This window comes from Pteropus vampyrus, unplaced genomic scaffold (genome assembly GCF_000151845.1).
Source record: "Pteropus vampyrus isolate Shadow unplaced genomic scaffold, Pvam_2.0 Scaffold303, whole genome shotgun sequence".
Taxonomy (NCBI): domain Eukaryota; kingdom Metazoa; phylum Chordata; class Mammalia; order Chiroptera; family Pteropodidae; genus Pteropus; species Pteropus vampyrus.
In genome coordinates, this window is record NW_011889084.1 from 2,425,386 (window position 1) to 2,440,179 (window position 14,794).

General features: G+C 57.2%; 1 protein-coding gene across 1 annotated transcript in view; it reads left to right on the forward strand.

Moving 5' to 3' along the window:
• The window catches only part of TSC2 (TSC complex subunit 2), a 35,346-nt gene that overhangs the window by 18,654 nt on the left and 1,898 nt on the right, over positions 1 to 14,794 (forward strand). The window contains 18 exon segments of the mRNA XM_023521403.1: positions 205 to 339; positions 1,657 to 1,846; positions 2,721 to 2,814; positions 3,028 to 3,130; positions 3,436 to 3,530; positions 4,799 to 4,927; positions 6,330 to 6,494; positions 6,746 to 6,898; positions 7,039 to 7,151; positions 7,645 to 7,860; positions 8,760 to 8,963; positions 9,686 to 9,754; positions 11,022 to 11,152; positions 11,713 to 12,206; positions 12,464 to 12,539; positions 12,794 to 12,880; positions 13,889 to 14,075; positions 14,461 to 14,600. Of these exon segments, the coding sequence (XP_023377171.1) occupies positions 205 to 339; positions 1,657 to 1,846; positions 2,721 to 2,814; positions 3,028 to 3,130; positions 3,436 to 3,530; positions 4,799 to 4,927; positions 6,330 to 6,494; positions 6,746 to 6,898; positions 7,039 to 7,151; positions 7,645 to 7,860; positions 8,760 to 8,963; positions 9,686 to 9,754; positions 11,022 to 11,152; positions 11,713 to 12,206; positions 12,464 to 12,539; positions 12,794 to 12,880; positions 13,889 to 14,075; positions 14,461 to 14,600 (2,781 nt within the window).

Here is a 14,794-nt window from a genome sequence, read left to right on the forward strand (position 1 = left end):
CATTTCCTTTGTCTCCCTAGCATCAGGGTGGGTGCCTTTCTATGTCTATGAAAGGTAGACCCTTGGCCAGAAAAGGAAGTAGAAGGCTCTTGACCCCTCCTCCCACTGGGCCTAAGTTTCTCAGGGGCCTCCTTGCACCCTCCAACCACCTAGCAGTTGACCTAGCTGCTGGGCAGGGCTTTACATCTGGGCCTTGGTCATTAGCTTTCAGGTCCCAAGACCCTCGAGCGGCTCAGAGGCACTCCAGAAGGGTTCTCTAGAACCGACCTGCATCTGGCTGTGGTTCCCGTGCTGACAGCTTTGATCTCTTACCACAACTACTTGGACAAAGCCAGACAGGTACCAGATGAGAGAAGAAAAGTTGAGCTTTGTACCTAGTCCTCAGGATGTTTGCTTCAACCAAATGGGCCCAACATTTTCCTTCTAACCTGGGTGGCTGCTAGGGTAGGATGAGGGGAGCTGGTTTTGCTTCCTCATGTGCCCACTGGACCCCTGCCTGGAACCGCAGACATCTGAATCCGCTTGCATTCCCGAGCATGCCTCTCTGGGGTGCATGGGCTTAACACTTAATTGTCCTCCCCAACACACACATAGCAACGTCTTTTCTTTGAGGAGCATTGCTTGGCTTGTTCTTGCTACAGCTTTAGAACAAGTGGCTGAGCCTCTTGGCAGATCTGGACCTGTTTCAAGAGGCAGTATGGCCAGGCCAAGGCCCCTGCACAACTTCCAACTGCCTGCATCTGTCATCAGGTGCACTGAGCATGCATAGAAATGCTTGTTTCCTTTATTTCTTGCTGCAGGGTGTGGGTCCCACACTGAGCCATCATATTTACTGTCTCAAATTTCCAACACCTTCCTCTGTCACTCTGCCTTAGAGAGGTCTTATAGCCCCAAGGTCAGGGCCAGCAAGGAGAGGAGCCTACACTCAGACTCTGGGTTTTCTGAGTCCTGAGCCCTCTCTGCTGATCCCAGCACTGTTGGGAACTTACACACAACTTCCTGTTCTGCTCCCTCCCTGCTACCCTAGGGGGACAGCTGGCCATGCTGGGCTGACAATTCCCTGAGAACTATTGAGGCCTGAAGTATTTCTGAAGGGTGGGACAACTGCAGGAAATCAAAATCATCTATGGGGCCTTGAGCCACCGGGCAATTTGTCCTGAGGCTGTGGCCTCACTTGTCTCACTTGTGGCCACACAGCCCACTTGTCTCCTGGAGGCACAGCTATGCTGTCTACATGGAGGACACTGCTCAGAGTCGGTGTGGGTCTGGCGGCCTTGTCAGACAGAGCCTCCTCTCGCAGTAATGCCGACCAATTGGGGGCCCTGGAACCGAGGGACTAATAGGCCCAGCATGTCCTGGCTCCAGGGTGTTGGCTGGTGCGGAGGTGTCAGGAAGCACCTGACTGGAGAGGCCTCCCTGTCCAATTGGCTTACGTGGAGTCCACTGTGGGTAGCTCTGCCGCTTAGATACTCAGGGACCTGAATCAAGGTACTTAACCTTTGTAAGCCTAGAACTCCTTTTCTGTAGAATATTCTATAGCAAGGTGAGGGCAGACAAGGCCTTGGATCACCAAAACAGCTGTCAGCAGACAGAGGCAGGGGTGCAGGGGGCCGGCCTGTAGGGGGCTGGGTCTGAGGCATCTGTGCTTCTCCATAGCGGGAAATGGTGTACTGCCTGGAGCAAGGCCTCATCTACCGCTGTGCCAGCCAGTGCGTGGTGGCCCTGGCCATCTGCAGCGTGGAGATGCCTGACATCATGATCAAGGCCCTGCCCATCTTGGTTGTGAAGCTCACGCACATCTCAGCCACGGCCAGCATGGCTATTCCACTTCTTGAGTTCCTGTCGAGTAAGTGTGTATGGCTCCACGTGTGTATGCATGTGTATGGGGTGGATCCTTGAGTTTGGGGCTGTCCCTGCCCTGGCTGAAATAACCCATGCTGATTTCTCCAAGCTCATTTTGTGACTTCTCTGTGGCTGCATATAGGCGTACCATCCTCCTGGGCCCCTGGGACATGCCATCCTCTGCTGCTTCATGGCCTTTGCATCTCTTGCCTTGTGCCTCGAATGTTTGGCCTTCCTGGCCTTTGAGTGTTTGGCTCCTTTCCTCTCCTTAGTGTCAATTTAAGAAGACTTCTGTCTCCTGATATCAGTCCCTGCACTCGGCCTGGCTCTCACAGCCTCCTTTTTGTCCCTCTCAAAGCACATACCACAGCTTAGCGAGGCTTTGCTGACTCACCTCAGATGTGACTTCCAGGAGCTCAGGGTGCCTCGCTCGCCCCTTCATTCCCAGTACCCTAGTGCATGTCTGGCCCTCAGCAGGCCCTCAGGTGTGTGGACAACAGGAGCAGAGCAGGGCCAGTTTTGCAAAGGGCTACATATGGCCTCTGCTGCACATTCTGTTTACAACCCTTTAAAAATGTAAAAATGGTTCTTAGCTCATATAAATGGACATACAAATGCAGGCCACCGGCCAACCTGGCCTAGGGACCATAATTTGTCAGCCCTTGGAATAGATAACCAAGGCTAAGGGTCAGGGGAAGGTCATGTTTGGATGGGCTGCGACCTTTACTCCTTTGCAGCCCTCTTGGGTCAGAGTAGCTGCACTGGCTTGCAGAAACATGACATAGTACCCTGGTGACACCAGCTCCCTCTATAGCCCATGGACCTGTCTTTGCCTTGCTAGCCTGGGCTCCCTTACTGGCTTCCTCTTTGTGTCACAGCTCTGGCCAGGTTGCCTCACCTCTACAGGAACTTTGCAGCAGAGCAGTACGCAAGCGTGTTTGCCATCTCCCTGCCGTATACCAACCCCTCCAAGTAAGTGCTGGCCTTTCGTTCCCTGGGAGGCCCTGCCCCTCCTGGTGGTGGCCCAGGCTAGCCCGAGGTGTCTGCCTGCTGGAGGCCAGGCCTCTGGGGGCAGAAAGCCACACTGACCTCTCTGCCCTAGATTTGATCTGTGCTTCCAGCTCTGGAGAGTTTTCCTCAGGTTCCAGGATGGAGCTCCTGCACTCCCTTTTCTTTTTGTCACAGGTTCAATCAGTATATTGTGTGTCTGGCCCATCACGTCATAGCTATGTGGTTCATTAGGTGCCGCCTGCCCTTCCGGAAAGACTTTGTTCCGTTTATCACTAAGGTAAGCCAGTGCTAGGGCTGGGACCAGCTTTGCCTTTGGCTACTTGTGGTTGCAGCAGAATGGTAAGTAGGGAAAGGGGCTGGGCATCGTTTAGTGCTGTGCTTATGGTTCCCAGGGGCTCTGCTGAGCCTGGCCCACACTTGCTGTGAGAGGGCAGGAGCTGCTACCTCTGTTCTGCATCTGCAGCTTGTCTCAGGCTGGCAGCATACCTAGGTGGGGCTGACTGGTGCAGAGGGAAGAAGCATATGGGTGCTTTGAGGGCCAGTTTCCTCAGACTCCAGCTCAAGTCTGTTCCACTCTGCCAGGGCCTGCGCTCCAACGTCCTCCGGTCTTTTGATGACACGCCAGAGAAGGACAGCTTCAGAGCACGGAGCACCAGTCTCAACGAGAGGCCCAAGAGGTGTGGGGCCTGCCTTGGGCGTGGCTGGTGTCAGGGTGGGGTGGGGCAGGTCTGCAAGCTGTGACCTGTGACCAGCATGGTACTTGGCAGGGCCTAGGCCTGACTAGCTGTCCCTAGGCCAGTGAGTGGAAATCAGATGTGTGGCTGAGTGTGTGCCCCTGTGCAGGCAGGCTGTGCTGGGCATCAAGGAGCCCAGAGGTTGTAAGGCAGGGCAGAGCCTGTGAAGGCCAGTGCCGCACACTCAGCTGGAGAGCCCAGTGCTCTCCTTGCCAAGCTGGCTGCTGTGGTCTGTGGCATCTTGGGGTCTATGAGCTACGTTGTGACCAGTCCTGGCCTGCCTGGGCAGCCATTGCAGGAGACACTGAGTTGGGAGGCATTGCGGTAGGTACCAGCTGTAGGGTGTCTGGATTTAGGTCTGACTCCACTGAATAAGCCAGAGTTACATCAGGGCAGCTGTGACTCCTGAGAAGCCAAACACTTGGCCTGGATGAAGAGGAGTCCTAGGGCTCAAAGACTCTCCCCGCCATGGCCCAGGGCCCTGCGGTCAGCCCAGCTTCGGGCCAGTGTGCCCCTCCTTTAGAGCTTGCTCCCTAGCACCTTGCTGATCAGGGGACATGCTCTTCTCTACCATCATAACTGCTTCTGCCAAACCTGACAAAGAGTTGAGTTGTGCTAGCCCTTGTGTTCTTGTTTGCATTTCATTCAAATGGCTATCCCCTTCCCCTACCCCACCTTCCCACCTAAGCTTTTTTTGGCTCTCCCTAGGTGGGGATACGGCATTTTCCAGAATGACCAGGTCAGTGTGACCTAAAGTCAAAAGCTGTTTCCTCAGGCTCCTGGTAGCTGGGGGCCGGAGCCTTGAGCTAAGAACTGGCCTCTTTGAACAGTGACCTTCAGGACCTCGGTGCTTCCTGGTCCCTGAGCTAGGCAGTGCTGGTCTTCCACAGGGCGGGCGGGACACCTGGTCAGCACAGCCTGGAATCTGCCGTGTGGCACAATCCACACACGTTTAGTTTGCACTAGTGTTTTTTGGTATGCGTGAAACCTGACTTTTTCTCAGTCATGTTTATAAGATATATTTTTATGCATTTTTTGTTTTCTGTTTCTTCCCCCTGCTAACTGGCTTCTGGCATGGTTTTTTGTTCATCTCACCCGCGGGCTCTCCATCCCGACCCTGTGGCCTTTCCTCCTCATCCCTCCAATGGCTTACTCTCTCCTCCTGGGAGCTGGGCTCTCTGGGGCTTGGGCCTTCCTTCCTCACCTGGTAGTTTGAGGATAGCCAGACCCCCCAAACAAGGCTTGAATAACTCTCCACCCGTCAAAGAATTCAAGGAGAGCTCTGCAGCCGATGCCTTCCGGTGCCGCAGCATCAGTGTGTCTGAACATGTGGTCCGCAGGTAGTGGGCTTTGTCGGGCGGGGGGTTCAGACCCTGGAGCTTGCCCTGTGAAGTGGCACTGCCAGGCGGGAGCACCCGGGTGGCGGTGCATGGGGCTGCTTGCATGACCTCGTCGCCTGCCCATGCCCTCCCTGGCCGGAACTGGAGGAGAGCCCAAGTGGCAGCCTTCGGCCATAGGGGCCCACCCTGCTGAGCCCAGCCCTTGGTCCAGGGAGCCTGGCAGTGAGCAGTGGGAAGGTTGCATTCTGTCCCCAAGCCTTGTAAGAGTGTAAGAGCACGGGCTGGCTGCACGGCATCCTCACGGCTGAAGCAGGGTGGCTGTTTTGAGAAAGTGTCTAGTGGCAGCCGCCTGCAGACCTGTCACCACTGGTCAGGGCCCTTGCAAATTAAAGCAGCGCCCATGCAGGTTGGATGAGAACATGCTTTTCATATCCTCTGAAATGGACTTTCTTCTTGAGCTTTCTTCTAGAAAAAACCTGCTTTCTGTGGTAGCTGAAAGAGAATGGGGACTTTTGTGTAGGACAGTGGGGATGGGGGCTAGCTTGGGAGGGGCTGGGCAGGGAAGGCCTGGATTTTCAAGGGGTGCAGTCTTGGTCACTCCTCTCTGCTGATTCCGGGTGCAAGTGTAGGCTCTCGGAGGTCACTGCTTTGTTTCTGCCAGGCCAGGCTGCACTGAGCAGGGGGTACCTCTCTACTCACCTGAAAGTTTCTTCAGGCCTCGATATCCTGAAGCTCGGAGATCTACCTCCTCACTGACCCCTGGCTTGGGCTCCAGCCTCAGGCTGGCCTCCACTGAGTGGGATTTGGCTGGAGGGGGGTGGGGGGATGGGGTCTCCTCTTAACTCTTTTTCAGCAAATTCTTTATCATGAGCAAAAATGGCAAAAGGTCTATGGAATTTGTTTCAGAATTAAACCTACATAAGCTCTTTCTTCTGGTCACTGGGGTGCATGTGGAGCACAGGGTGGCCCAAGTATGAGAGTGAAGAGCCACACATGAAGCCCAGACCCTCTCTGTCCTTGACGGGAGGTGGCCCTGTGGGCAGAATGCAATCTTTGTGTGTATGTCCCATGGTCTCCCTGTCTCTGCATGACTATTTTAAATTGTTCTGCCATGAAGCCATCGCCTAACTCTTCCATGCTTTGGTGAGGGGATGTTCTCTCTCACCTCCTAAGCCTCTGCTCCAAGGAACAGGCCTGGGTCTTTTCCATGAGCTTCTGCCCCTCCTGTCTCAGGGGTGACGTGTCCACTCTGTTTGCCAAGCTGTGGCTCAAGTGGCCATGTGCCCTGGCGGGGTTTTTCTGAGCTTGGCTCTCAGCACATGCATGCCTCCATCTGTGGTCCCCGGTGGTAGATGAATCTGCTTGGCTAGTGTCCTGATCTCGTCGTGTCCCCTCCCTCCAGTAGGATCCAGACGTCCCTTACAAGCTCCAGCTTGGGATCTGCAGATGAGAACTCGATGGCTCAGGCTGATGACAATTTGAAAAATCTTCACCTAGAGCTCACAGAAACATGTCTGGACATGATGGCCAGATACGTGTTCTCAAACTTCACGGCAGTCCCCAAGAGGTGTGGGCCAGGGCCAGGGCCAGGGCAGAGTGGGAGGCGCAGGGCCCAGCTTTTCTCCTGTAACTGTACTTGGTCGAAGCAGTAGCAGCAGGAGTGACCTGTGGGTCTCCTTCCTGCAGGCCGGCCCCAACAGGGCAGCTCTGCATGTCTGAGGCTCCCCTACTGCGTGTGGTTAGGGGGCCTTTGGAAGCCAAGATGCCTGTCCAGAGCCACCCCTTGGTGTGGTGTTGCCAACGCTCCTGTGCTTTCAGGTCCCCTGTAGGAGAGTTCCTCCTGGCCGGTGGCAGAACCAAAACCTGGCTGGTTGGGAACAAGCTTATCACCGTGACGACAAGCGTGGGGACTGGAACCCGGTCGCTGCTGGGTCTGGACTCAGGAGAGCTACAGGGCAGCCCAGAATTGAGGTGACTGCACCTTCCTTGCCCTGCCTGCTCAGCCTTGACTGTGGGTGTCTTTAGCCCACGCCTGTATGGGACAGTGCTGTGCTGGCCCGGAGCTGGCGGGGCACCCTAGTCACTCTCTGTATGGGCCCTTCTGTCCTCAGCTCTGACCCCAGCATGCGTGTGAGACAGACAAAGGAGGCGCCAGCCAAGCTAGAGTCCCAGGCTGGGCAGCAGGTGTGCCGTGGGGCCCGGGACCGGGTCCGCTCCATGTCTGGTGAGCCTCTACTCCACCCCATCCCATGACCTCACAGATGCTTCTGAAGGTCCCAGCACCCAGAAAGGCCCTGGGAGCCAAGAGACAAGGTGGTTTTTTTAGGCCTGGCCCAATTCCTGAGTAACTGAGGTGCTGTCTCTGTGTGCCCTCATCAGAGGTGTATGGGTAGGGGATACACCTTGTGCACAGCTGATGTTAAAGGCCCTTGGTGTTGAGGGCCTGTTCTCATGGTGAATGTTTCCTACCAGCCCTCAGGAGACCTGGCCCTCAGCTCAGCCCTGGAGCAATGGTTCAACTATGGGGCAGGTGCTGGGTCTCCTTCCTGAGGCTCTGGGTCCACTGAGGCTGATACCATAAGAGGGCTGAGCTATGCTGGGCACTGACCTAGGGCTTCTTGGCCAGACAGACCTTGGGTAGAGCAGCCAGGTCTGTGCAGGTGGCTTTGCACTGGGCAGGTAGTGGTCACCAGCTTTCCTGCCCTCATCCCCTTCAGGGGGCCATGGCCTTCGCATTGGTGCCCTGGACACTCCAGCCTCCTACTTCCCAGGAGGCCCCACTTTGCCAGGCCCACAGACTGCAGTGGTCAGCAAGCCTGAGAAGGCCTCAGCTGGCACCCAGCGCCCAGCGCAGAAAGAGAAGACGAACCTGGCGGCCTACGTACCCCTGCTGACCCAGGGCTGGGCGGAGATCTTGGTCCGGAGGCCCACAGGTACTGAGGCTTGGCCCTTCACTCAGCCAGCGTGGGCCTGTTAGCACATTGTGAGTGTGGGAGATGACTTTTGAGTTAAGTCCCTAGGGGTGAAGAGTGGGGAAGGGTGATGTAGGTAGCTAAGTGGGGCCATAACAGCCTCCTTGGGGGCTTCAACTCGTGAATTTTGGGGGTGCAACTCAGCCCATAATGGGTATTTCAGGCTAAAGGAAGGACTTATAAGCCAAGGCCCAGGGCCCAGGAGGCACTTCAGTCGCAGTGTGGTGACTGAGTGGTGAGCAGAACTGTCCTGGGCCTGGTGGAGGCTTTGAGTGCTAGGCTGCAAGGCAGTGGGGGTGGAGGTCAGGAGAGGCTCCTCATGCATGTTTTAGCCAAGTCCTCCTGGTTCCTGTCAGGGAGTGGGCAAGCAGGAGGCAAGAAGACTAGGTGAGAAGGTACAGGAGGAGGGGGGTCTGGGTCAGGTGAGATACTTGGGATGTGAGGATGCTCAGTAAGGAAGGCTGACTCAAAGCATGGGCCCTGCGCCTGATGGGGAGGAAGACAGAGCCCAGAAGCCTCCCCAGGTGGGCACAGCCTGGGCTTTGAGATGCCTCCTGAGCCTGGGCTGGGTGCAGGAGCTGACCTGGGGCAACCGAGTGCTCATTGCTGAGGTAGGTGACAGCTGTTGCCCTGACCTCAAGGTCTGGGGGTAGCGCATCAGAGCAAAGCCAGGGAAGTGCCTTGCATAGGGCTTGGCCTTTCCCCTTGTTGTCATTCCCTGCTTGAGCATGAAGAGCCCTAAAGGCCTTGGAGACATGCCCTTGATGGTGCATCAGGGCTGCCCAGGGAGGGCTGGGAGGGTGTGGCTGGTTGGATGCATGGGGCCTGCAGCCCGAGGGGGTGCTACCTGTCCTCCCTAGGGAACACCAGCTGGCTGATGAGCCTGGAGAACCCGCTTAGCCCCTTCTCCTCGGACATCAACAACATGCCGCTGCAGGAGCTGTCCAACGCTCTCATGGCTGCCGAGCGCTTCAAGGAGCGCCGTGACACAGCTCTGTACAAGTCGCTGTCAGTGCCGGCGGCCAGCTCAGCCAAGCCTCCGCCACCCCCACGTTCTAACACAGGTGAGCACTGGGCCAGCTTCCACCTGGTGTGCACCATCTGATAGAAATGTGGTTCACCCCAACTGTGGGGGTGCACCTGGGATCGAGTGTCTGAGCCTTCCCTGGCACCACCAGCCTTGGATGTTAAGAGGAGGCTGGCCTGTGGGAGGAAGCCTGTGCTCCAGACTCTGACATTTGGGAGTGGGGCGGCCTGCTCCAGCAGAAGGGACTCTAGAGATGCGCTACCAGTCGAAGGGCGGGCTTGATGTCCCCTCAGTTGGCCCCGCTCACGATGCAGATGCAGGCAGGGCTGTGAGGAGCCTTTGCTCTGCACCCTCCCCTGGGTGCCCAGCGCACAGGGCTCCAGGGGTGGCTGCACTTCTACTGGGGTGTGAGTTTGGATGTGCTGAGCACACAGCTTGAGTCTGCCTGCGTGCTCTCATGCCCCTGCCCAGCTGGGCTAGGGCTGTCCTTCTAGGCCACCCTCTGGCCACAGATGGCGCTTAGAGGCCGAGGATCTCTGTTCCTGAGGATGAGGGACGCACTCTCCTCCCCAAACATCCGCGCAAGCAGCTTGGAGAGCTGGGACCCCATGTGAGCTCTGCCCACCTGTCCGGACGCCGCTGGCCCTCCCCTCTCTCTCTCCAGGCTCGGGGTCTGTGCAGGACTAGTGGTGCCTGTCCTCTCTGCTCGACCTGTGCATAGTCTCTCTGCTGACTGGCCGCTCACGGCTTCCCTTGCAGTGGCCTCTTTCTCCTCCCTGTACCAGTCCAGTTGCCAAGGAAAGTTGCACAGGAGCATTTCCTGGGCAGGTATTCGTGCGTCTCCTTAGGAAAGCGGTATTTGCTGCAGAGCCCTGCTCTGCCTTATAGGTGCTGTTCTCACTGTCCCTCATCCGCTCATCCCTCCATGATCCCGTCAGCCTCTCATCACCGTCTGGGAGCAGGGCCCCGACTCGCATGAGGACGTCTGCGCAGAATGCCTTTGCTTTGCTAGCAGGAATCCTCTGCCTTGCACCTTTGTGGCTGAGTTCTGTTTCCAAGCCGGACAGGCCCTCCCAGCCCCCTCTTCAGGCCTGAGGAGGTGATACTGGGTAGCTGAGCCGCAGATGCTGGCAGGGGACACCTTTTTTGGGGGAAGCCTGGCCCTGGGGCTCAGCTGAGCTGACCATGCCCTGGCCTGTGGTGGTCTGATTGGCTTTGTGAACCCACAAATCGGGCTGTGTCTGCCTTTTGTCATGGGCTGGCTGAGGGCCCTGCAGACCGGTCTCTGGCCTGTTGCCTCAAGGCCCTGGCAGGGAGGGTCTAGCCTGCTTGGCACTCTAGCCTGTCTGGATCCTCACACGCAGGCAGGAGCCCGTTAGAAAAGGGCAGTGTGCAGATGTGCTCTAGTGGTAGCTAATGGACTGTGCGTGTGCAAGTGGCCGTGGGCTGCGCTAACCCTCAGTGGCTTCTTCTCACTCTGCCTCCTGCCCTGATGCTGGCACAGGAAATGCTGCTTTGGGGCATCATGCCCTCTCCTGAGCACACCTGGCTCTGGGTTTGGCTTGGACTCAGAAGGCGAGCCTCTGCTTCCCAGAATGGGCTCCCCAGTCTATGTGCACACAGGGACTTCTGCATCAGTCTTTCCTTGGGTCCAGTCAGGGAGGAGCTCAGGCCTCTTCCCGGTTCCCGGGGCTGGTCCAGCTGCTCCTCCTGAGCCCAGGCCTCATCTTAGACATTGCTCCTTTATCGCGGGGTCTGTCTGCCCTCGCCTGTCTTGTTGAAGGAGCAGACGCAGCTTCTGTGGATGCTAGGCCAGGCGGGTGGGGATTAGAGGAGCCAGATGCCCCCTGGTCCTGACCCCTTGGGAACCTGTGTAGGAGACCTCTTGTGTCAGGGCTCACACCCAGGCCCCTCAGAACAACCTCCAGCTGGTTTGATGGGTGGGGGTGCCTTAGAGCCACAAGCAAGGAGGGCTTGAGTGAGGCTCTGCTGGGGATCGCTGTGCCCTCCTGTGGGGGAAAGGCTTGTACCTCTGAGGCCATGCAAGCTCTCAGGGCCTGGCCAGCACCCAGCAGCCCTGTCTGTTTCCTCCCAGACTCTGCGGTGGTTCTGGAGGAGGGAAGTCCAGGTGAGACTAATTTGCCAGTGGAGCCCCCGGAGTTGGAGGACTTCGAGGCAACACTAGGCACAGACAGACGCTGTCAGCATGCTGAAGCTTACAGCAGGGTAAGTACAGCTGGGCAGCAGAGCTGCCTGCTTGAGGGGCCTTCTGAGTGCCTCCTGGGCCAGATGAGTTCCTAGACCTCTCAACCTGAGCCACTGGGAGGGGGATGAGGGCCTCTTCCGAGGAAGGATGAGACTGAGGCGGGGCTTAGGTGGGGTCTCTGGTGGAAGAGCGGGCTGAGTCGGGAAGGGGTGGGATCAAGGGGGACAGGTAGGGTCTGAGGCGGACAGAGGGCCAGGCCCTCTATTCCAGGCTTTGTTGCACAGCCCAGACTTGCTCTGAACTTAGGCGAGTCTTTTGCCCCCTATTTTTCATCTAAAAAATGGCTAGCTGTTTTTCCTAGGCTCTCCTGCTTAGACAGTGGATTTCCTAGGACTCCATGTAGGGATAGTTCCTCACTGGTGACATCCTTTGGTTTGTGGGGCTCTTGGCTCTCTGCTCAGTGTGTGGCAATGGCAGGTGCTGTCCTCGTGGGGGTTAGGACCCTCAGCTTAGTATTGGGCGGCTCTGTGGCCCTGGGCTAGAGGACATATGAGGCTCTCTTTGGATACATTCTTTCCAGTCATCTTCAACCTCCAGCCAGGAGGAGAAGTCGTTCCACGCAGAGGAGCTGCCTGCTGGGGGGATCCCCATTGAGCGAGCTGGCCCCTGCAAGGCAGCCCGGCCCTCTGTGGACCTCTCCTTCCAGCCCTCGCAGCCCCTGAGCAAGTCCAGCTCCTCACCAGAACTGCAGACCCTGCAGGACATTCTTGGGGACCCTGGGGACAAGGCTGATGTTGGTCGGTTGAGCCCTGAGGCCAAGGCCCGGTCACAGTCAGGGATCCTAGACGGAGAAGGTGCTGCTTGGTCAGCCCCAGGCGAAGACAGCCGGGGCTCTGCCCAGCCCGAGGGTCCTTTGCCTTCCAACTGTCCCCGCTCCCCCAGTGGCCTGCGGCCCCGAGGCTACACTATTTCTGATTCAGCCCCGTCACGCAGGGGCAAGAGGGTGGAGAGGGATTCCTTCAAGAGCAGAGCTGGGGCCTCCAATGCTGAGAAAGTACCAGGCATCAACCCCAGGTGAGCCTCACCTTTCTTGCTGGAGTTCCTGGACACTCCCATGGGGATGTGGCACCGAAGGGTCCCTGGGCAGAGCAGGATGGGATACAGGTCTGCATGTCCTTTGCCTTGGAGCTGGTCAGAGCCACAGGAGAGAGCAGTCCTTCAGTGATGGGGCAAAGGCCCTATTCTCTGTATGGGCTGTGACCACACTGGCTATGACCCCGATCTGGGGCTTACAGTGCCAGGCCCAGCTCTCACCATCTCTTCCTCTGCAGCTTCGTGTTCCTGCAGCTCTATCATTCTCCTTTCTTTGGTGACGAGTCCAACAAGCCAATCCTTTTGCCCAATGAGGTGGGCATGCCTTCTTTCCCCTGGAGGGGCCCCCTAGAGCCTGGGGTGGGCACAGTGGGATGCCCAGCTTTGGGTAATGGTGGCCCCAAAGGCTTGCAGAGGGCTACAGCTTCGGCTACCTGTGGCAGCCCGCAGTAATCTACCTGGGTGGGGAGAGCCCTCCCCTGGGCAGGCATCTGGCTAAGGCTGGCCAGGCAGGGCTGGTGGCAGGGGATAGCCTGTGCCCTGGACTCAGGCAGGTTTTGTGGCTACAGTCCTTCGAACGGTCAGTGCAGCTCCTTGACCAGATCCCGTCATACGACACGCACAAGATTGCCGTCCTGTACGTGGGAGAAGGCCAGGTGAGGCTGCTGGGATGGTAGGGGCCAGCCTAGGTGCCGGGCAAGAACTGGGTGGCCTCCCTGCCCAGGGTGGGGTTTGGGGATCAGGGCCCTCATCCTTCACAGAGCTCAGTCACTGCATAGTCTGCTAGAACATCGAGTGGTTATTGAGCTCCGTGCCAGGTACTATTCTGGTGCCAGGACACAGGAGTGAGAATGACAGGTCAGTGTTTGAGCACATGTACACCAGAGAGTGCTGAGGACTGTGGAGGGGAAGGGAAGGTGGCAGGTCCCACAAAACTGCTGGTGTGAGCAGGGTGCTGTTCACATCAGTGGTCAAGGGAGGCGACACTGAGCAGAGATGTGATGGAAGTGAGGGTGGTGCCTTTGTGTGTTTAGGAGTGTCCTGTGTGGGAACAGCCAGTGCAAAGGCCCTGAGGGGCACACCTTTTGTGCACAAGGGCCAGTGCAGAGTGCGCTTTGGGCAGTGGGTAGAGAAGTAATGGGGACGTGCCAATCAGGGACAGACTTGTAGGCCTCCGTAAGGCTATGCTTTTGTTTCTAGTGGTATGGGAGGGCTTTGGATGATTCTGAGCCAAGGGTTTGACATGACTCAACCGAAGTCTCTAAAAGCATCTATCTGGCTGCCATGTAGAGAACTGGTGGAATTGTGGTGACAGTCCAAATGAGAGGGGTGGGTCTGAGGAGTGGGTCAGTGGGGTGCTGAGGAATGCTAGGGTTCTGGGTATATTTCAAAGATTGAGCGGCCAAATTTGCTGGCAGACTAATCATGAGAGAAAGAGGAAGTCAAGGGCGTCACCTGGGCAACTGCTGGAATGAAGTTGCCTTGCACCAAGTCCGGGTTGACGACAGAAGCAGGGCTCTCTGCTAAGCCACACCAGTAATCCCTCCCTACCCACCTGGCCCCCAGCAGCAACAAGTCCTCGGGGCTCTTGGGAGTTTGAGGAGGGGCAGAGTGTGGAAGAGATTGGCCTGGGTGAGGTGCCACCATAGTCTTTCTCTCCACAGAGCAACAGTGAGCTCGCCATCCTATCCAATGAGCATGGCTCCTACAGGTATACGGAATTCCTGACAGGCTTGGGCAAGCTCATTGAGCTTAAGGACTGCCAGCCAGATAAAGTGTACCTGGGTGGCCTGGATGTGTGCGGCGAGGATGGCCAGTTCACCTACTGCTGGCACGATGACATCATGCAAGGTGCATGTCTTCCCGTGGCATATGCCCTCCTGTGGCACGTGCCCTCCCCAACCCCATTCCTACTGACCTACCCTCAGGAGAGCAGTGGAGGTGTCCAATGTCCCAAGTTCACCAGCCTGGGTACTGAGGCAGTGATTGAGCTGGTAGCTGTGCTTCAAGAAGTTCTGCCTTCGGGGAGCCAAGTGCTGCTAGCTTGGTACCAGAGGATGTAGCTCCTACAGGCACTCGGAGCCTCTGGAGAAAATAAGAGGTGCCCCTGGCGAGAGGCACAGAGTGCCTACTGCCCCCTGACCTTGGCCACACCACTCCAGCCCAAGAAGCCCTTGCTAGCACCCTTCCTGGGCAGTGCCGGGCCTGCTCATCTCAGCCCCTTTCCACCTCACAGCTGTCTTTCACATTGCTACCCTGATGCCCACCAAGGACGTGGACAAGCACCGCTGTGACAAGAAGCGCCACCTGGGCAATGACTTTGTGTCCATTGTCTACAATGATTCTGGCGAGGACTTCAAACTGGGTACCATCAAAGTGAGCAAGGGGCCCTCAGGGCAGGGATAGATCTGGGTCTCTGTACACCTTGGCCGAAGGCTGCGTGTCTCTGGAAAAGTGCCCACTGATGCGTATTGAGTGGAAGCAGTGAGCACCAGTGGGGTCAACATGGTGACAAGCAGGAGCACTGACCCACTTTATTGACTCCCACTGCCAGTTGAGTGGGTGGGCTT